Here is a 16,193-nt window from a genome sequence, read left to right on the forward strand (position 1 = left end):
TCGAGACAAACAAGGAAAAATAATCTATGAAAGAACGAGAAAGGCCGGCATGGTGGAGGAGGATATACAGGAGAGGGCTAAATGACAAAGGCAAAAGTAAAGGTCCATACTGTTGATAGCCTTAGAGGAAGGGAAGCCATGCGAGAAGGACCAGCAGGGCCAAGGAGGAAAGCACGAGATGGGAGACAGGGGGGGCAGGCTGAAAAGAGAAGGCCGCGGCGGAGTCACTGAGGTGCTGGAATTGGAGGGAGTCGACGGCGAGGGGCATGTTCTCCTGGTCAGGGCTGCACTTGTAACCGCCACCGCCGCCGCCGCCGGCCTGCGGCGGGTGGGCGCTGTAGAGCACGGCGCGCAGAACGGCCGACACCGTGGGGATGTACGCCGTCTTGTTCCTCGCCAGCAACCACGTGAGCCCCATCAGCTGGCAGTCCCGCCCGAACATCCTCTTTGCCCGATCGCCGCCGCCTTCGTATTCCCCCACACCACCGCCATGCCCCTTCACCTGCACATCCATGGTGATTGATCATTATGGCTGCTGCTGCTGCGACTACCGAGAGGTCAAGCGGTTTATCCACAGTGAAAACAAGTGTTGTCCGACGGGGAGGCACGTAAAGAACTGCGACGAGTCGCATGTTGCATGTTCATTTACTAAGCTGTGCAGGGAAATGTGTCCTGTTCTGTTGCTTCACCGCTTCTATTTGTAGAACTTGGAAAAGACAGAGAAGCGAGAAGAAACAATCTTTCACACAGACAGAGTACGTAAAGAAGGGGTTCGAGGAAGCGGACCTTCTCGAGGGAGTGGAGGCAGCGGGTGCAGCCGGCGTAAGATGCGTTCCGGCAGTCGCCCTCGAGTTGACGTACGGCCAAAGTGGGCGTGGCGCTCCGGGCTGCGCCGCCGCTGACGTTGAAGGCGGCCGGGCAGCGGAGCGACCCGATCTGATGGAGGCGGATGCCGCAGAAGCAGAGCACGGTGTCGCATGTGGCGTTGGGCCGCGGCAGGCGGATGTCGCGCCGTTCAAGCGCGCTCTGCAGCGAGTCCACGCACTTCTGGTTGTCGTCAGGCATCATCGGCCCATCCATGCCGTCAAGCCCGTCGTCAGTCGCGGGCGGCGGCTGGAGCTCCAGTGCGGAGCGAGCGTGAGCAGCGAAGAGCCAGGCGGCGAGCACCGGGCAGCAGCGGCTCCTGTCGAGACCCCCGCGGATGCAGGCGTCACCGACCCCACCGAAGAGCTCATCGGATAGGTCGAGGCGACACTCGCTCCGGTTGTTAGACCGGGCAACCGGGAAGGCCGGCACCGTCGTTGAGGCGAAGCCGCTAGCGTTGAGGGAACGCTGCTCGTCGTAGAGGATTTGCGGCTTGACTCCGGCTGCTAAGGCAGCCGTGAGCGCGGTGGCCGAGACAACGAGGAGAGTAAGGTGCAATGAGGCAGCGGGTGATCTCATTCTTCTTCTTTCTTCCGACCTCTGCTTCTTCTACGGCAACAGAGTGGTCGGAGGAGGAGAAGAAGATTCGGAGAGTAATATTCCTATGGCGAAAGTTAGCTTGAAAAAGGAGGTGGAGTGGCGCTGGGAAAGGAGAGCATCATGAGTTGTTGGGATCTGGAGTGGAGGAATGAACCAGGAGAAGGTTATTAGGAGACGAAGAAAAGGTGCCCCCCTTTCCTCTGTGGATCGGCTGGAACGACAGAAGACTCGAGCCTGAGAGAGCGAGCACGTTCGTGTGGGTGCGTGTGTTGGAGGCTTCAAGCTTAGAGAGAGAGAACGAGAGAGAAGGCGATGTTACTCTGTTGTCTTGTTTCTTCCTCCTCCGTCAGCTTCTTGCACAAGAGTTGTGCAGGGCACAGCTGATGTAGCTCATCAGACGCTGCCACCTATCCTTCAAATCCGAATTCCCAGAACGAAGAGGGAACAACCAGGCTCCTGTTGGGAGAACGGAACAGGGTGTTCTCGTTCCTCTCATCCCCTTGACATTTCAAGCTCAGAGTTCCTCTGTGCCTGTGGTGGACCCCTAGTTTCTCTGTACTTGGTACTGTGGCTTTCTAGTTTCTCTGTACCTTTCGTGTTTTTTCGTTCATTACATGGTCATTAATTAGGAAAATAATATTAGCTTCTCTAGAAGGTCTGCTGTCTTCGTTAAATGATGCGGCCGAGATGGTATTTATTACACTGCATGTCATGGCACATCAGGTTACTTAGCATCAAAACTAGGCGAGAAATCAAATAGAGGACACTTGGGTGGGGCGAGGAGGTCTGCAGTGTCTTGTCCATATGCATCTCCTTTGCCGTGTGAAGAGGAGAAGACGACGGCAAGCAGGACATTGGGCGGGCTCCCGCTGTGCCATCCCATCACGTCCACGTGGACGATGCCGAAGACTGGGTCAGTCACCGACTGCTGGTTCACGTGCATCGATTGGGTTTTGGAAGCTTATATATAGATATATAAACACGGTGAATGGTCTCTCTCTCTCTCGTTCTCTCTAAAACCGAAACAAAATGATTCCGTGCTGTTTCTGCTGCTGTTGTTGTCGTCCTCGTCGACGACGACGGTGATCCCAGACGAAGGACGGCATCACAAACCTTTGAGAACCGGCTTTAGCGGAGGAGGAGGACGAGGAGCATCTTGCGACGGTGAACTGGGTTAAGAATGGAGCAACGAGGGTAACCTCCCCTGCACGAATCTTTCGCTGTCATTCTGAGGTCAAACGAGTCTTTCGATGAGCTCCTTTTATTCGATCAGAAATCACCTGTGATTCTTTGCCACAACTGAAGTCAAGAATCATGTTCATTCTATTTCCCGATTCACCGAGATCATGAAAAGGGTTGTAATATCAGCCAGCCAGCCATGACCGGTTCAGATGCACCATTGTCTCCACCAAGTTATCATGGCACGAGAAGGCCCCCTTAGAAAGAGGTAGCAGGGCATCAGGATTTGGAGCTACACCATCGACTCCTGCCAAGATCAATCAAACCAAAACTGCTCACCTAAATGACAACGATGATGATGGATGGATGGATGGTAGAAGACAAGAGTCTGAGTAGAGCATGACAGCAAAGCAGAAGAAAGAGTCCAAAGACAAGCCAAGGGGTCTTCGCTTGAAGAAATGACCCCCTAACAGGGAAGATGTCTCTGCCCTCAGTAGTATAATAATAGACCTCCCCTCCCCTGCACATAAGTTATATTACCTTGGCTTGGAGACCCCATGGCTAGCTGGTGACTGCACTTTTCATATTCATTTGTTTTGATCGGCTGCTCTTTATTCCCCCGTCCGTCATGAGGACAAGAGATTGGAATCTGCAGCTGGGGACTCCTCAGAAACAAGCCACGATTACAGGACAAATGGGTACAGTGACAAACCACCAGAATCTGTAGCTATATTTGTCTTCAGCAACCCCAATATATGCAGTACAATCATGCCCACCCAAAAGCTCCCATCAACATGCTAAAAGCCATCTTAAATTCCATGAGAATTTAGCTGTACAGTGTTCACCGCTCTCTTTCCCATGTGCATCTCTCTCTCTCTCTCTCTCTCTCTTTCTCTGTCTCTCTGAGTGGTTTGCATTTTATGTTCGAGCTACTGAGTGACCAGAAAGTGGAGAAGGCAAGTTGGGTTGGGGTGGGTGAGTCTATCAGAAACGTTGAACTTGACCAAAGAAAGAACTCGGTGGAAGCTAGTTAACGAAAGGACTCGGTGGAAGCGAGTTAACGAAAGCTCATTGATGCCAAGAAGCTGATGTTGCGGCAAGCATGCTCAAGGATGGGAATGGCGAAGGTCCACTTCTCCTCGAGTTCTCTTCACAACTGGCAGAGCGGGTAGGTGCTGCTGCCACAGCGCTGAGCAATCTTTCATCTCGAAGTTTAGATTGCATGACGATGAGAGATTGTATAACCGGCTCATTTGGTGCGTCACCTGAGTGCTGTTGCAGCTTGATCTTGGTAGATCAAGATCATGAATGCAGAAAGCAACGATGGTTAGGCAAATCGACGACACCAAGCACACACAATGAGGCGGCAATCATATCAGCAGTAAAAGGTGATCCCCAAGCAGATGTATCAGCTGCTTCATATCTGAAAAAGACATTACTAGTAACAGGTAAAAGGACCGAGGTGCATAGCAGAAGAAACAGTTCATGCTCGACAGTTCTCCGTCCGGAATGAATGATTGGCCAACATGAATGACACCACAAAAAGAAATCAACTCGTAGTCGACACTAGTCATTAACATAGCAACATCAAGTGCTTCTGATCCTTCACGAATATATAATATTCCGAGAACCGTAAGTAAGAAGATGATAAGGTGTCCGCATCCATTATCCAAATGCCCTGTAGAATTGCTGAGGTGTCCCATAACGAAAGAACTCATCCGTGGAGGAAAAGAAAACTCCAAATGAAATAAAGATCGTTAATGAAAGGAATATATCATAAACTAATGTAAGATTTAATATATTATTGATGAAACCAATTATGTGTTTATGTTTTAATCTACGTCTTGAGTGACATAGGATGCTTCGATCAAAATGAGACAATTAAAATAGGAAAAATTATGTTGTACCGGGGGAAAACATGTCAGAAGATTGGACATTGGGTCGAAGGAACAGTCGACGTATCGACAGAAGGCTTCGGACCGTGAATTCGGGCATCGGGCCAAGAAAAACGGATATTGTGCCAAGGATATTGGAGTTGCGGAGTCAACTGGCCGATTGGGCAATAGGCCGCAAGAGAGGACGATACACCGAAGAATCGAATGAACGTCGAGGGACCGATGACATACCAAACAACTTGATTAATGCTTAGTATTAATTATCTAGATCAAAGTGTGTTTTATATATGCAAGATTGACTACGATAGCAAGGCATGAAGCAAAATGAAATTCCGAAGTCAAGGACACGAGTACCTTGGGAGTTTGAGAGTTCGTCGGAAGTCCAGGCATTTGTCGGAAGTTCTGTCGGAACTAGCCGAGAAGTCTCGGAGCTTACCAGAGAAGCTCGTCGGAACTCGCCAAGAAGATCGTCGTGAAGTCCAGGAGCTTGCCGGGAGTCCGCTGGAACATTGCCGAGAGATCATCGGAAGTTCGTTGGAAGATCACTGGAAGCTCACCGGAAGAATAGACTTATAGACTTGTTTAGCTTAGATTATGTCTTAGATTTCATAGTTAGCATGTAATTGGGATTAGATTTAGGTCAACCCAATTAAGGGCCAACTAGGCCCATGTAAGGACTGTATTGGGCCCAATGAAAGGCTCAAGCAGTGCCCTAAGAAGTCTCACAATCGTGGCACAATCTTCAATACTGTGTCAAGCGGTGGTACCGTCGGTCTGGGCGGTGGTACCATCCAGACATAGCCTCCGAGAGGTTACAGGTGGTGGTATCGTCAGACTGGGCGGTGGTGCCATCCAACGCAGGCGATGATACCACCGGACCTAGGAAACCCGGGATGAAAAGTTTTTAAACTCCAAGTTTGAATCAACTTGAAGTCTATAAATACCCCTCTCATCCCTGGTTAAGCATACAAGTATTGAGAGTAAAAAAAGTATAGAAACGCTATTGCAATCTTGTGTGAGCTCCTCTCAAAGTTCTAAGTGTTAGAATAGTTTGAGAGATGAGTGAGTGGGGGTGTAAATGTTATCTCCTAAATCCAATAAAAAGATAATTAAGTTGTAAAAGGTGGTTAGTCTTTGTCTATTGAAAGAAGACCAATAGTAGATGCCGGTAGTCTTGACGGAAGAGGAATCGACAAAGTGGATGTAGATCACGTTGACTGAACCACTCTAAAAATATGGTTTGCATTTTACTTTGAGCAATTTATCTTCACTGCAAACCTCTTTAATAGTTTATTGCTTTCAATACATTTAAAAACATGTGTTTCAAGTTAAGCATTTTAAAGTTCAGGCTTTATCGTATGAAAGATTTTTTGAAACCGATAGTTTTATCCGCTGCACTAATTCACCCCCCTCTTAGTGCGGACCCTTGATCCTAACAATTATAAGATATATTATTCTCATTCAAGCATGAAAAAAAAATATCTCAACCTCTTTAGATCTATTAAAGATAAACCTTTAGGAGCATCGAAGATGTCTTGCATCTCTCTCATCAAAATATTGGGAAACCTAATTTTCTAAGATTTTTCATACTTTAATTCTTAGGTAAATCTAAATCTTAATTCACTAAGAAATTTAGATTTTATTATAACTTCTCCCAAGTCGTTAGAATATCTAAAGTACTAACCATAATAATATCTACATTGATATGTATTTTTTCATTTTATCTTATATAAGAAATTGAATCATAGGTTTGAAAAATCTATCATAGCTACACAAACTGAACGCAACATGTATAATTGGAACCGAATCAATGATACTACTCGATTCTAAAGAGAGACCTTCATCTCATCGTCTTATCACCATTATGATTTTTTTCCTTCACATTCTACAAATCACGAATATTATCTTTAATTTTTTGCACCACGAATGAAGCTCGTTGTTACGAGTACCTATCATCCCCTACATGTATAGTCTATTTTTAGCCCTTTGAAGTTTTTATGTACTTTCTTTCAAACGATACAGCTCTTTATGATATATAAACTAAAAAAAACATTTTATTGGGGCCTAAACAAGTTCTATGATATAATAAAATTATTATTATTTTCATCAAAAATATATTTAGGATGAATAATAATGAACCTATTCTTTATCTAAAGAAGAAAGGTAAACTTAATATTCTTGTGGTCTACCTTTATGTTGATGCTATTATATATTTGGATTCATCTAACTAATTTTTTTATGACAGAATTTTTAAAAATATATTAGATCTAATCTTATAATTTTAAATATAAATTATTTGATTTTAGTAATAGTGATTGGACAAAAACTTTGAATGATAGAAAAAATACTTTTAAGTAATATTTTAACCTCCAATTAAGAGCTATATCTTGGTTTCAAATAAACAAGCTACAACTGGCATTCAAGTAGCTGCAGCAGCGTTGACGCGGCGTCAGATCACACCATGTACATCGGAGCTTCAAATGCGCCAGCATGCACTTCTCCGGTAGCTTTGCCATCCGATCATCCTCCAAGTTTGACGCTCGTCGGCGGTTGCATGGAGATAGCTCTGTAAGATCTGTCAACGCATGCAACTCCGAGATGCCACTTCCGAGAGCATCGTCAACTGCAGCGAACCCATCCACATAGCATTCGAGTCAAGGAGGCACATCCCTCCGATGGCCAGCTTTTCACATCACCGAAATCCTCAGGCAACTCACCGAGCCAATGGCAACCTTCGATGTCCAACTGCAAATTTACAAGGCGAATGACCGATGCGGGTAGCATCCGAAGCTTTGTGCGATGAGCTAGTATTAGAATCCATGATTTGTCAAGCTTGTGATGCAGTCCACTAGTAGCTACACAAATTACAGGTGACAGTCACTCTGCTACGAGAGAATGTGCTTCGTCATGGCAAGCGACGGCAGCAGATCCATCCAACAGTATGCGCTTCCTTCGCTCCCCATCTCTACTTTTTCTCTCCGTTTCTTCTCCTGTAAGTGTGTGTGTGTTGGTGGTTGCAGACTACCCCGATATTGACACCTCAAGCTTGCAAGCTTGTTCGTCGATCACGGTTTCTCTCGGGAGGCTGTTGCGAGGCAGTGCGCTCTTGGAATCTGCCCTCGCCGCCGATTCACACGACCAAGCGCGTGCGTGCCCACCGTCCCAAGGAAGCTCACTTGATCACGCTCGATGCCTTCCATCCATACCTTTCTTGCAATCCTCATCTACGTCCAGCTGCGGACGCGAATACTGCTTTCTTTCTCTCCTCTCGGAAAAAAGCTGCCAAGTTTGCTGTGGGTGCGGGAAACAATACATGTTTTCCTGTGATTGGTTGGCTCTTCACTGTTATGATGGGTCATGTTTAGCGTCCACGGATACATTCTTCCCTGATTAGACTTCTGATCTTATAGATTCTCAACTCGACAAGCTTCTGAAATTTCATAGCGCCCATCGATTCTTTACTTCATTCACCACTCCCAGTGAGTGGAAACTGGTGCAAATTCTCTTGAAGCAAGTTTCTTGCTCATAAATTGCCTCTGAAACACTCTTTTAGGTACCTAAACATCAAATAAAAAACTGTTTAGTCTCTTATTTCCATGTCAATGAGGGCTTAAGCTCAAACTAATAGTTGGTGCTAATAATTAAGTACGCTAAGATTAGTATCAAAGACACTGCACCATGTGAGAACCAAAAACATGGAATACCAAGGGCCATCCAATATCTCTGAGAAATATCATTCCTTTCATCAATAATTCCAAATTAAGAGGTTACGGAAAATGTATTTTATGCATGTCGAATGACATGGAAATTGGATGAGATCATCTCCAGTAGCTGGTTGTGTAATCTTCCATTTGTCACAAGCACACCACCTGACGGGTATATGATTCTCCGGCCTGCTTCATCAGCTGCAAGGTCTAGCTCAGTTCCAATCCAATCCGTGACCTAGTAAAGATGCAGTTAGTTTCTCATCAAGAGAACCTTCGATGCAATGAGGAGAAAGAAATATACAAATTCGAATTAGCAGACGCAAAACCAGCACAAATCTCGGAGTAATTATAGCCTGTAAAATCGATTTCAAAGAATGTGACCATTTGGATTCGTGAAGCACTTAAGAATCAAATTTGGAACTCCCAGCTCTCCAAGAGGGAAAATTGCGTAATGTCCTAACTTATTGGCAATGATCACGATAGAAGTGCACAAAACAAAACAAGGACACAGAAGCATACTTTTCCTCCTGCTTCCTGTATGCAGATAACTCCTACAGCATGATCCCAAACCTAAAAATCAAGGCAATATATAATCAGTAATACAAGCTAATATACTTTAAAACAACTTTTTGCTGACCAGAAACTGATCTGTAGTTACCTTAATACTGGTTTGAGCCCTGGCTCGCAGAATGAAAACAGAAGCTCTTCCAGATGCCACCATAAGGTACTTGCACAAGCTACAGAAACCAAGAACATGGGAATAATAGTTATTTCAGCAAAATAAAATGAACAGAAGCAGATCACAATAGATAGATGCTGGAGAAACCAAAAATAAAAAAAATAAAAAAAAGATACAGCAGTAGCTATTCTAGAATTTGATAAGAGTCAGCGACCGATGAACATTCTATAGCCAACATCATCTTCACCCAGGGAGATGTTTGAGACTCAGTATATATGCAACACAATTTTTTTTTAATGTCAAAATTGATGTCCAATAAATTGCTTGACAGCAATTTATTCATCGAAGCAAAGGAGCGAAAAAGATTAATAATAACAATAAATTTAACTTACACGAGTACTCACAGCCAGTTTCATATTTCTGCCTGAAGTCATAAAGCATGAACTTAAGATTTGTGAAAATTAAGAAATGGAGGAAAAGATCGTAAAATAAATTGATTACACTCTTAACAACCAAGGAAAAAGACAGAAAATACATGTCAATTTTACTATTATCTGGAATCAGTTGACAAAAACATACATTCTTGTTGCTTCAGAAGTTCTTAGTTATGGTCTATTTCGATGGTGGGCTTCATGGTCTTAAAAAATCATTTCTCAAAGAATAATGCCATTACATCATGTATAAAAATTCTTCCGCATATCATAGCAGATCATATGTATCAAAAATTTGTCTTTGCTGAGTATTTGACACGTGATGTCCATGTACCATTAATGCCACACACCTCAAGCTGAGTTGCTAAAGCCAATACAACAGGACAAAATCGTCACCTCAGCCTGTGGGCGAAGAATTAGTTTAGATAATGTTTAGATGTCCTTACACCATGTCTTTCAGTGCAACTGAAGCAAGAAAAAAGTCTCCATGTGCTTTCATTGGACCACCAAATGTCATAGAATGTCCCATCAATTCACTCTTTTTCTTCGGTAATTGCTTATCATGTAAAATTCTGTTTGAATATATGATACAAACACATAATAGAATATTATACTCAATTCTCACAAAACTGACCCAAAAAACTTTTGCAATTTTCAATGCTACAAAAACAACATGCTACCAAAAAGATACAACTTTGAGGGTTTGCAGTTTAGCAATATTTAGAATTTTAACTTCCACAAGCTCATTCTTGTTCAGTATTTATGGTGGCAAAGGTAAAACATATAAACATAAAGAGGCTTCAATTTTTACCTGCATGCACATCACATTATAAGAATTTGTGTCCTATCTAAAGGTTGATCAGTCTAATGTCTATATGATTCACATCCTAATCTTGGTGAGCATGTCCTGGATCATCCATACATATCATGCTGCAACCTCAGCACTATTACCATGCATTTGTCTGTTCAAGGCTGTTGGACTCACTAATAAAGGATCACAAGTCTTAGAAGGCTGCTAGTTTTTGTGGACAATCATAGCACAATATGCAGCATTTACTTCAGATGCTTTCTCTAATGAACAAGGATCCAATAAGCTTTAAGTTATGTAATGGTGACTTATCTGCTAGCATAATTAATCCACAAAAAAATATCAAGCAGAGAATGTAAGAATGGTATCATGAGATAAAGAAGTGCAAAAACATACAAACCTGCCACAACAAGTTGGCAATAGAAGAATCGTTCCTCTATCTCTATCTTTGGTATCATCAACAGTTGAACTAAAAAATGCTGACAGGGGAATTAAATCCCAGGTTTGACTATCAGGGATACAAAAACGTGCCTCATGCACCATATAACAGCTATCGACAAAGCATTGCTGCCAACCACCCTGCATGCTTAAAAATTTGTCCATGCCATAAAAAAATCTCCTTGTCCATGTTCCACAGCCTTCATGAGCAATCATGATTATCCCTGTTTCACAGTCACCAGGTTTCCTATGATGAATCCCAGATGAAAGAATGTCTACTTTCCAGTTCGGACAGCCCATCACACCTAGTACAATTTTTCCGTCAACAACAAGAGCCAAGCCCACCTGAAAATTTTGAAATATTTTGATCCAGAAAGCAGACAAAAAATATCAATATACACTGTGAATGATTTTAATAAAATCAATCCAGAAGTGATGATGAACAGTTTGTAATAACTGATAAAGATGATTAACTGGTTTAGGAACTAAGCCCTTGTGACAGTATATAGTTTGCAATGGTGACAATTGTGAAACAAGAGCAAGAAACAAAATAATTGAATTGTCAGATACCAGTATTGAAGTGGAACTGTGGAACAAAGACAATCTACCACACACCCTACAATTCCACAGACACAATCAGAAAAATTTTAAAGATTCTGCAGCTGTTTCTCATTGTAGACTATTCAATTTAGATACAAGTGTTTACACTTCTCTTGACGCAGATCAAGCAAACACTGACATATTGCTGATAATATGGTATTGGTAATTCCGTGTAAAAAGTGCAAACAGAAGATTATATATATATATATATATATATATATATATATATATATATATATATATATATAATCATTTAGTGGAGCTGCAGAAAGAAAATGAAGCAAAGCATACCACATATAGTGCATCATTGCCCTTCAAGAAACCCCGAGTACCATCAATGGGGTCAAGCACCTACAACAAAGGACACTGATTGGATACCATACAACAATCTCCAAGATGCATTTATTGGATGCTATCCCTTAAATTACCCAATAAGTAGCAGGCTGTGCATCAAAAGAGACTGCATCCTTCCCCCCTCTATCAATAGCCTCCAACACAACATCAGAAGTTAAAGGATCATCAGCACCAGTGGCTTTATCAGCAACTGCAGTCAACACCAAGTTCACAAGGGAGTTACCATCGTGGCCATGAACTCTCTGCAGATCTCCAGAATTTGATCTTAAGAAACCGGAGTCTTCTTCGGCCACCAATGGTATAGATGGAAAAAGTCTCTTCAGCTCTGCCATTACCATGACACAAATTGAAGAAAATTAGAATTCAAGCTCATGTTTTGTTTCAAAAACAATATTTGCTTGAAAGAGATCACAAAGAAGAGGACGAATAGTTTAATGAACAACTTTAGGAGTTAATTACGATACAGATGATAGGATTACCCAAGCTGATCAGCGCTTGCACGCCAAAGTCCGCGATTGTTACAGGCGTCTGATCGTTCTTTTCAAGAATCCGGCCTTTATCGGACAGCAGCGACTTCTTCACCTGATGGATCAGAAAAAGAAGAGAACTTTAGAAGAAATGGGCCATTTTGCGCCCCGAATAAAAAAAAAAAAGGAAGGGCGATATTCCTCGTTCCGTCATCACATTCTTGAAGACTTACATGTAAATTGATGGGAAAATGAGAAGAAAAAGAAACGTACATCGACGCAGAGGCGGCAAGCTCTCTCCACAACATCGACGGCAGCTTCCAGCTCTCCGTAGAACTTGGCCTTCTCCGGAAGGAAGGGAAGGCTCGACCTGGAACGGAGAAGAGCCGTCTTATGAAGTTTCGACCCGAAAAAGGGGTGAGAAGGTGGAATTTAGGAGAGACCTGATGGTGGCGAAGGTCTTGCAAGAAGAAGAAAAGGGCGGACGAGAGAAGGGAGCACGGAATCGAGGGAGGGGAAGCCGCGAGGGCGGTTGAAGGAGGAAGAACGTCATGGACCGAGAGGAGACGATTGCTCTGCCGGCTCAATGATCTCTATGCTTCCCTCGTTCTTCTCCCCCGTTTTGCTCTTCCGCCCGAGTCTTCGACTCGCGGATTTTGCTCTCCCGACTGGCTTCATCCGAGTCGAATCGGAGCCGGTGAAAAGTTCGACCTTTCTTGCGGTCCGGACGGACCCACATATCCCAACCCACAAATCGAATATAATCCGACCAAAAATGAAGGGCTCTTCGGATCCGCTGCCGAATTGCGTTCATCCAATATTGATTCATGTAAAATGGATCCTCATTGGATCCGCTACGATCGACAGTCTGAGCCGTATTCCTTCTCTTGTTTTCTAAATTATATTTGGTAGATATTTCAAGTCAAAAATAGAATTAACATACATTTGAAATTATTTTTTATAAATATTTTGAGTTGAAAATAAATTAATATACATCAAATTTGGTACTGATAGGAACGATTTTGTCTCATGTCAATTCATCTATCAAAAAGGGTGATACCTAAGTAGCACTCAAGTCATCAACCTCAAAATAACATCGTAGTGCATCCCGACATATCCCGCATCAATAATCGATAATAATCATCATGTCTTATCAAGAATAGTAAAAGATCAGACGATTCACCTAATCTTATTCTAAGTCGGTCAGTAAGAAAGCATAGAGATCATGTATAAAAAGAAACACATCAGCTTCCACTTAAGAGATAACTCTCTTCACACTAACTCAGTCATACAGTGTATACTACTTCGTTGACTTTAACATCGAATGAGTCACACCGAGCAACCCCTGATGCTAGCTCGTCACGTAAGATTGTTGGCGATTGGAAAATGACCTCACTGCTAGGATACAACCACATAGTCACAAGACAACTCTTCGCTCGAGGACACCCGAACAATTTAGCCCCGGGAAGAAATCTTGCAACCAAAAAAATCTCAAATCGTCTATTCGATCGTTTGGAATCTGAGTCCTCACCAATAGAATGACTTCCAATCTCATCCTATCAAGTCTCTGCCAGTGAAGAAAACCACATAGATAACTTGCACCTTTTGTCGCCTTCAGATCGTACGCTTTACTCGTCAATCAGAGCATTATAGATGAGATATGATAGTTACATCCTACAGATCCAAGAAGAGGTTAGTAATGATTACCATACTAAAAGTTTAGCAATGATTACAGTCATAAGGATCGTACAGGTAGCAGAGTACATAAAGAAAGAAGAAAAGAAGGAGAGGAGGCATAGATTGATATGGTTAAGAGGAGGAGGAGAAGGTGTCGATGATGGTGGTGTGAAGTGGATCGCTTAGGTGGGTGGCCCAGTTGTTGAGGGGGCCCTTGCCGGTGACGGCGGCCTGGACGGCGAAGCCCAGGAAGGCGACCATGGCGAGGCGGCCGTGCTTGATCTCCGCCAGCTGCAGGGAGGGCTTCTTCTCGGGGTCGGCCGCCAGGCCGAGGGGGTCGAAGTACTTGCCGCCTGGGTACAGCCTCTTCTCGGGGTCGAGCTCCGCGTTCCTCTGGAACTCGATGTAGCCGATCACCAGCACCTCGATCCATATCAGCGTGGTGATGTTGAAGGGGAGAGGGAGGCCGAGGTACGAGGAGCCCTCCACCAACTCTACCTGCAGTCACACATCCAACCAGTGTTCTTACGTACACATATATTGGGTAGGAAGTCTGTTCACGAGACAAAAAGGTTGCGCCGGAAATCTTGGGTCTAAAATCGAGCTAGATTTGCGTAGAGTACGATATTATACCTTGCCAGCATCCTGCCAAGTGACGCCGGTGAGCCATTCGACGACGAGGGCGCCGAGGGTGGCGAGCATGGCCCACCGACCGTGGATGAGCTCGCACTCGCGGAACCGCTGCAGCCCAAACACCTCAGAGTACGGCTGGAAGGGGGTGGATTTCACGTCGACGCTCTCCGTCCGGGTCCCGATCACGTCTCCGGACGGATTCTTCGCCAGGTTCTGGTCCAGCGAGTCGAAGTCGAACTGAAGGTACTCGACCGGCCTGCCCAGGCCGAAGGGGTCGAATCCGTAGTCGCCGACGAGCGAGCCATCGAGCCACTCCGGTGCCTTGGCGCCCGGGAACCACAGCGGCCGGTCCGACGTCGGTGGCGCCTTGGCCTTCTTGGGCCGGGACTTCTTGCTGCCGAATCCGAACCGGGCCTGGAACCGGCCGACCGCCTTGGCGAGGCTGTGCTCGGGTAGGCGGGTGCCCAAGAACGGGGAGGTGGCGGCTGCTGTGGAGGAGGCCATTCGTCACACTCTCTGCTCCACTTGTTCGACAGAGAGACCCTGGTGACGGAGTTGGGGGTGTCGGAAGCTTGTTGATGATGTGGTGGGTTATAGGCGTTGTGGGAGTCATCTGTGGATGCCAGACTGGACGGACGATGTGGAGGCTGAGATCAATCTGACGGATGTGAGGTGTGCAACCTTATCCTCTCATCTGAAAAGTATCCACCTGAGGTTGATGCCTGGAAAGCAGTCACTGGGTGTTCGTTGGCCTAATGTTTCTGTGGCCTTTGAGCTATTTAACTCGAGAAAGAGAACCAGGAAGAATATAATTGTCAGGAAATACCAATCCTACAATCTTACTCTGGTTATTGTTGTTGATGAAGAACGTTTCGACTATCTAATCGACACAAGTTTGGATCAAAATGAACGCGGAAAATAGAAGCAAAACTTGTGCATTAGCAACACTTTCTGGTTCTGGTAGAGATTTGGGATTTCATCCACTTTCCTATCTCTGAAAGGGAAGTTTCATTATACATGAAAAAGAAGAGAAATCACCATGACAAAACAGAACTAACTTTAGCAGCAGTGAGAAGATAGTTTCCGGAGCAAGAATGCGTTTTGATCTGTTGCTGCATGGATAGAGATGTTGTTCTTGTTGGTGAGGACTAAGTTGAGTTGATTCTTTCTTGGTAGTTGCATTATCCAGAGAGTGGCACAAATAACAAGGCTGTTTAAGCCCCTCATCAATGAGTTGGTAGACTCCAGCTCTGAAATACCAGCATCAATCATAAGTAGAAGATGAAACAATACTGTACCTTTAAATGAAGATGTAAGTATATTATGATAATATTGAATTGAGTGAGAAACACTTAGACAGCCTCTACTAGTATGCTGAGTAATTGAATATAATTGTACAAGGGATAAATGAAAAGGAGCAGCTGAATACATCTTGTGAATCTTGAGCCTTGTGTCAAAATATAACACATTTCAGACATGAAAAGTATTGGCATATACAACACATGTGAAGCTTCTTCCGTGCTTCAAGTAAGAAAAAGTACTGACCAGGTTCAAGCTTTGTCAAACAAGCATTGGCATGGCTCAATGACATGAAGTAGCAAAGTTAGTGACTCACAAAATGGAAATCTCCTGTGCACTTTGTAACCGTCTCACTAGCGTTCTGAGATTCCACCTTTTCCTCTCTTTTCTTCTTTTCCCTGCAGAAACAGGTTCAGCTACATCAGCATCCAATCGATTCTGGCATATTTGGCACTTCAATCCTGATATCTAAGACTTGCAGGAAACGGATATAGAGAGAAAGTTCTTTTAGTTGTTTCCTGGTTTGCAAATCCATTGTTCATGTTTCATCATGGACTGAGGA

The 16,193-nt window shown here is 44.1% G+C and overlaps 3 protein-coding genes across 5 annotated transcripts; all 3 read right to left on the minus strand.

The window, feature by feature from the left end:
* On the minus strand, positions 1–1,968 carry LOC103993928 (uncharacterized GPI-anchored protein At4g28100-like). Its single transcript, XM_009414168.3, has 2 exons — positions 787–1,968; positions 1–502 (listed from the first exon to the last, which is right to left on the minus strand). The coding sequence occupies exons 1-2, from the start codon at positions 1,441–1,443 to the stop codon at positions 122–124; spliced, it is 1,038 nt and encodes a 345-aa protein (XP_009412443.2). The 5' UTR covers positions 1,444–1,968; the 3' UTR covers positions 1–121.
* A 4,897-nt stretch (positions 1,969–6,865) lies between these two features.
* Positions 6,866–12,728, minus strand: LOC103994349 (putative 3'(2'),5'-bisphosphate nucleotidase, mitochondrial). 3 transcript variants are annotated; one of them, XR_001979226.2, is made up of 10 exons: positions 12,466–12,728; positions 12,296–12,392; positions 12,035–12,137; positions 11,630–11,880; positions 11,493–11,552; positions 10,564–10,946; positions 8,904–8,982; positions 8,765–8,815; positions 8,243–8,480; positions 6,866–8,095 (listed from the first exon to the last, which is right to left on the minus strand). XR_001979226.2 is itself a non-coding variant. In XM_018829612.2 (10 exons), the coding sequence occupies exons 1-10, from the start codon at positions 12,573–12,575 to the stop codon at positions 8,088–8,090; spliced, it is 1,215 nt and encodes a 404-aa protein (XP_018685157.2). In that variant the 5' UTR covers positions 12,576–12,728; the 3' UTR covers positions 6,866–8,087. The 3 variants fall into 3 exon arrangements, 2 of the variants coding, with proteins under 2 accessions (XP_018685157.2, XP_065032750.1); XM_018829612.2 differs by having other exon boundaries at positions 8,408–8,480; XM_065176678.1 differs by having other exon boundaries at positions 7,304–8,480.
* A 975-nt stretch (positions 12,729–13,703) lies between these two features.
* LOC135662608 (chlorophyll a-b binding protein CP29.2, chloroplastic-like) lies at positions 13,704–14,899 on the minus strand. The gene is made up of 2 exons (XM_065176679.1): positions 14,333–14,899; positions 13,704–14,197 (listed from the first exon to the last, which is right to left on the minus strand). The coding sequence occupies exons 1-2, from the start codon at positions 14,834–14,836 to the stop codon at positions 13,832–13,834; spliced, it is 870 nt and encodes a 289-aa protein (XP_065032751.1). The 5' UTR covers positions 14,837–14,899; the 3' UTR covers positions 13,704–13,831.
* Between the last annotated feature and the right edge of the window lie 1,294 nt (positions 14,900–16,193).

The sequence above is a fragment of the Musa acuminata genome, unplaced genomic scaffold (genome assembly GCF_036884655.1).
Source record: "Musa acuminata AAA Group cultivar baxijiao unplaced genomic scaffold, Cavendish_Baxijiao_AAA HiC_scaffold_635, whole genome shotgun sequence".
NCBI classification, from domain to species: domain Eukaryota; kingdom Viridiplantae; phylum Streptophyta; class Magnoliopsida; order Zingiberales; family Musaceae; genus Musa; species Musa acuminata.

What these genes read in the sequence shown, in the direction of transcription:
- LOC103993928 (XM_009414168.3), bottom strand. Translation starts at nt 1,443, where the DNA reads ATGAGATCACCCGCTGCCTCATTGCACCTTACTCTCCTCGTTGTCTCG. An exon ending in GCCTCCACTCCCTCGAGAAG is followed by an intron (nt 503 to 786) that starts GTCCGCTTCCTC and finishes ATGGATGTGCAG; the next exon opens with GTGAAGGGGCATGGCGGTGG.
- LOC135662608 (XM_065176679.1), bottom strand. Translation starts at nt 14,836, where the DNA reads ATGGCCTCCTCCACAGCAGCCGCCACCTCCCCGTTCTTGGGCACCCGC. An exon ending in CTTGGCAGGATGCTGGCAAG is followed by an intron (nt 14,198 to 14,332) that starts GTATAATATCGT and finishes GTGTGACTGCAG; the next exon opens with GTAGAGTTGGTGGAGGGCTC.
- LOC103994349 (XM_065176678.1), bottom strand. Translation starts at nt 12,575, where the DNA reads ATGACGTTCTTCCTCCTTCAACCGCCCTCGCGGCTTCCCCTCCCTCGA. An exon ending in AAGACCTTCGCCACCATCAG is followed by an intron (nt 12,393 to 12,465) that starts GTCTCTCCTAAA and finishes TCTCCGTTCCAG; the next exon opens with GTCGAGCCTTCCCTTCCTTC. An exon ending in GGGCTCAAACCAGTATTAAG is followed by an intron (nt 8,816 to 8,903) that starts GTAACTACAGAT and finishes CTTGATTTTTAG; the next exon opens with GTTTGGGATCATGCTGTAGG.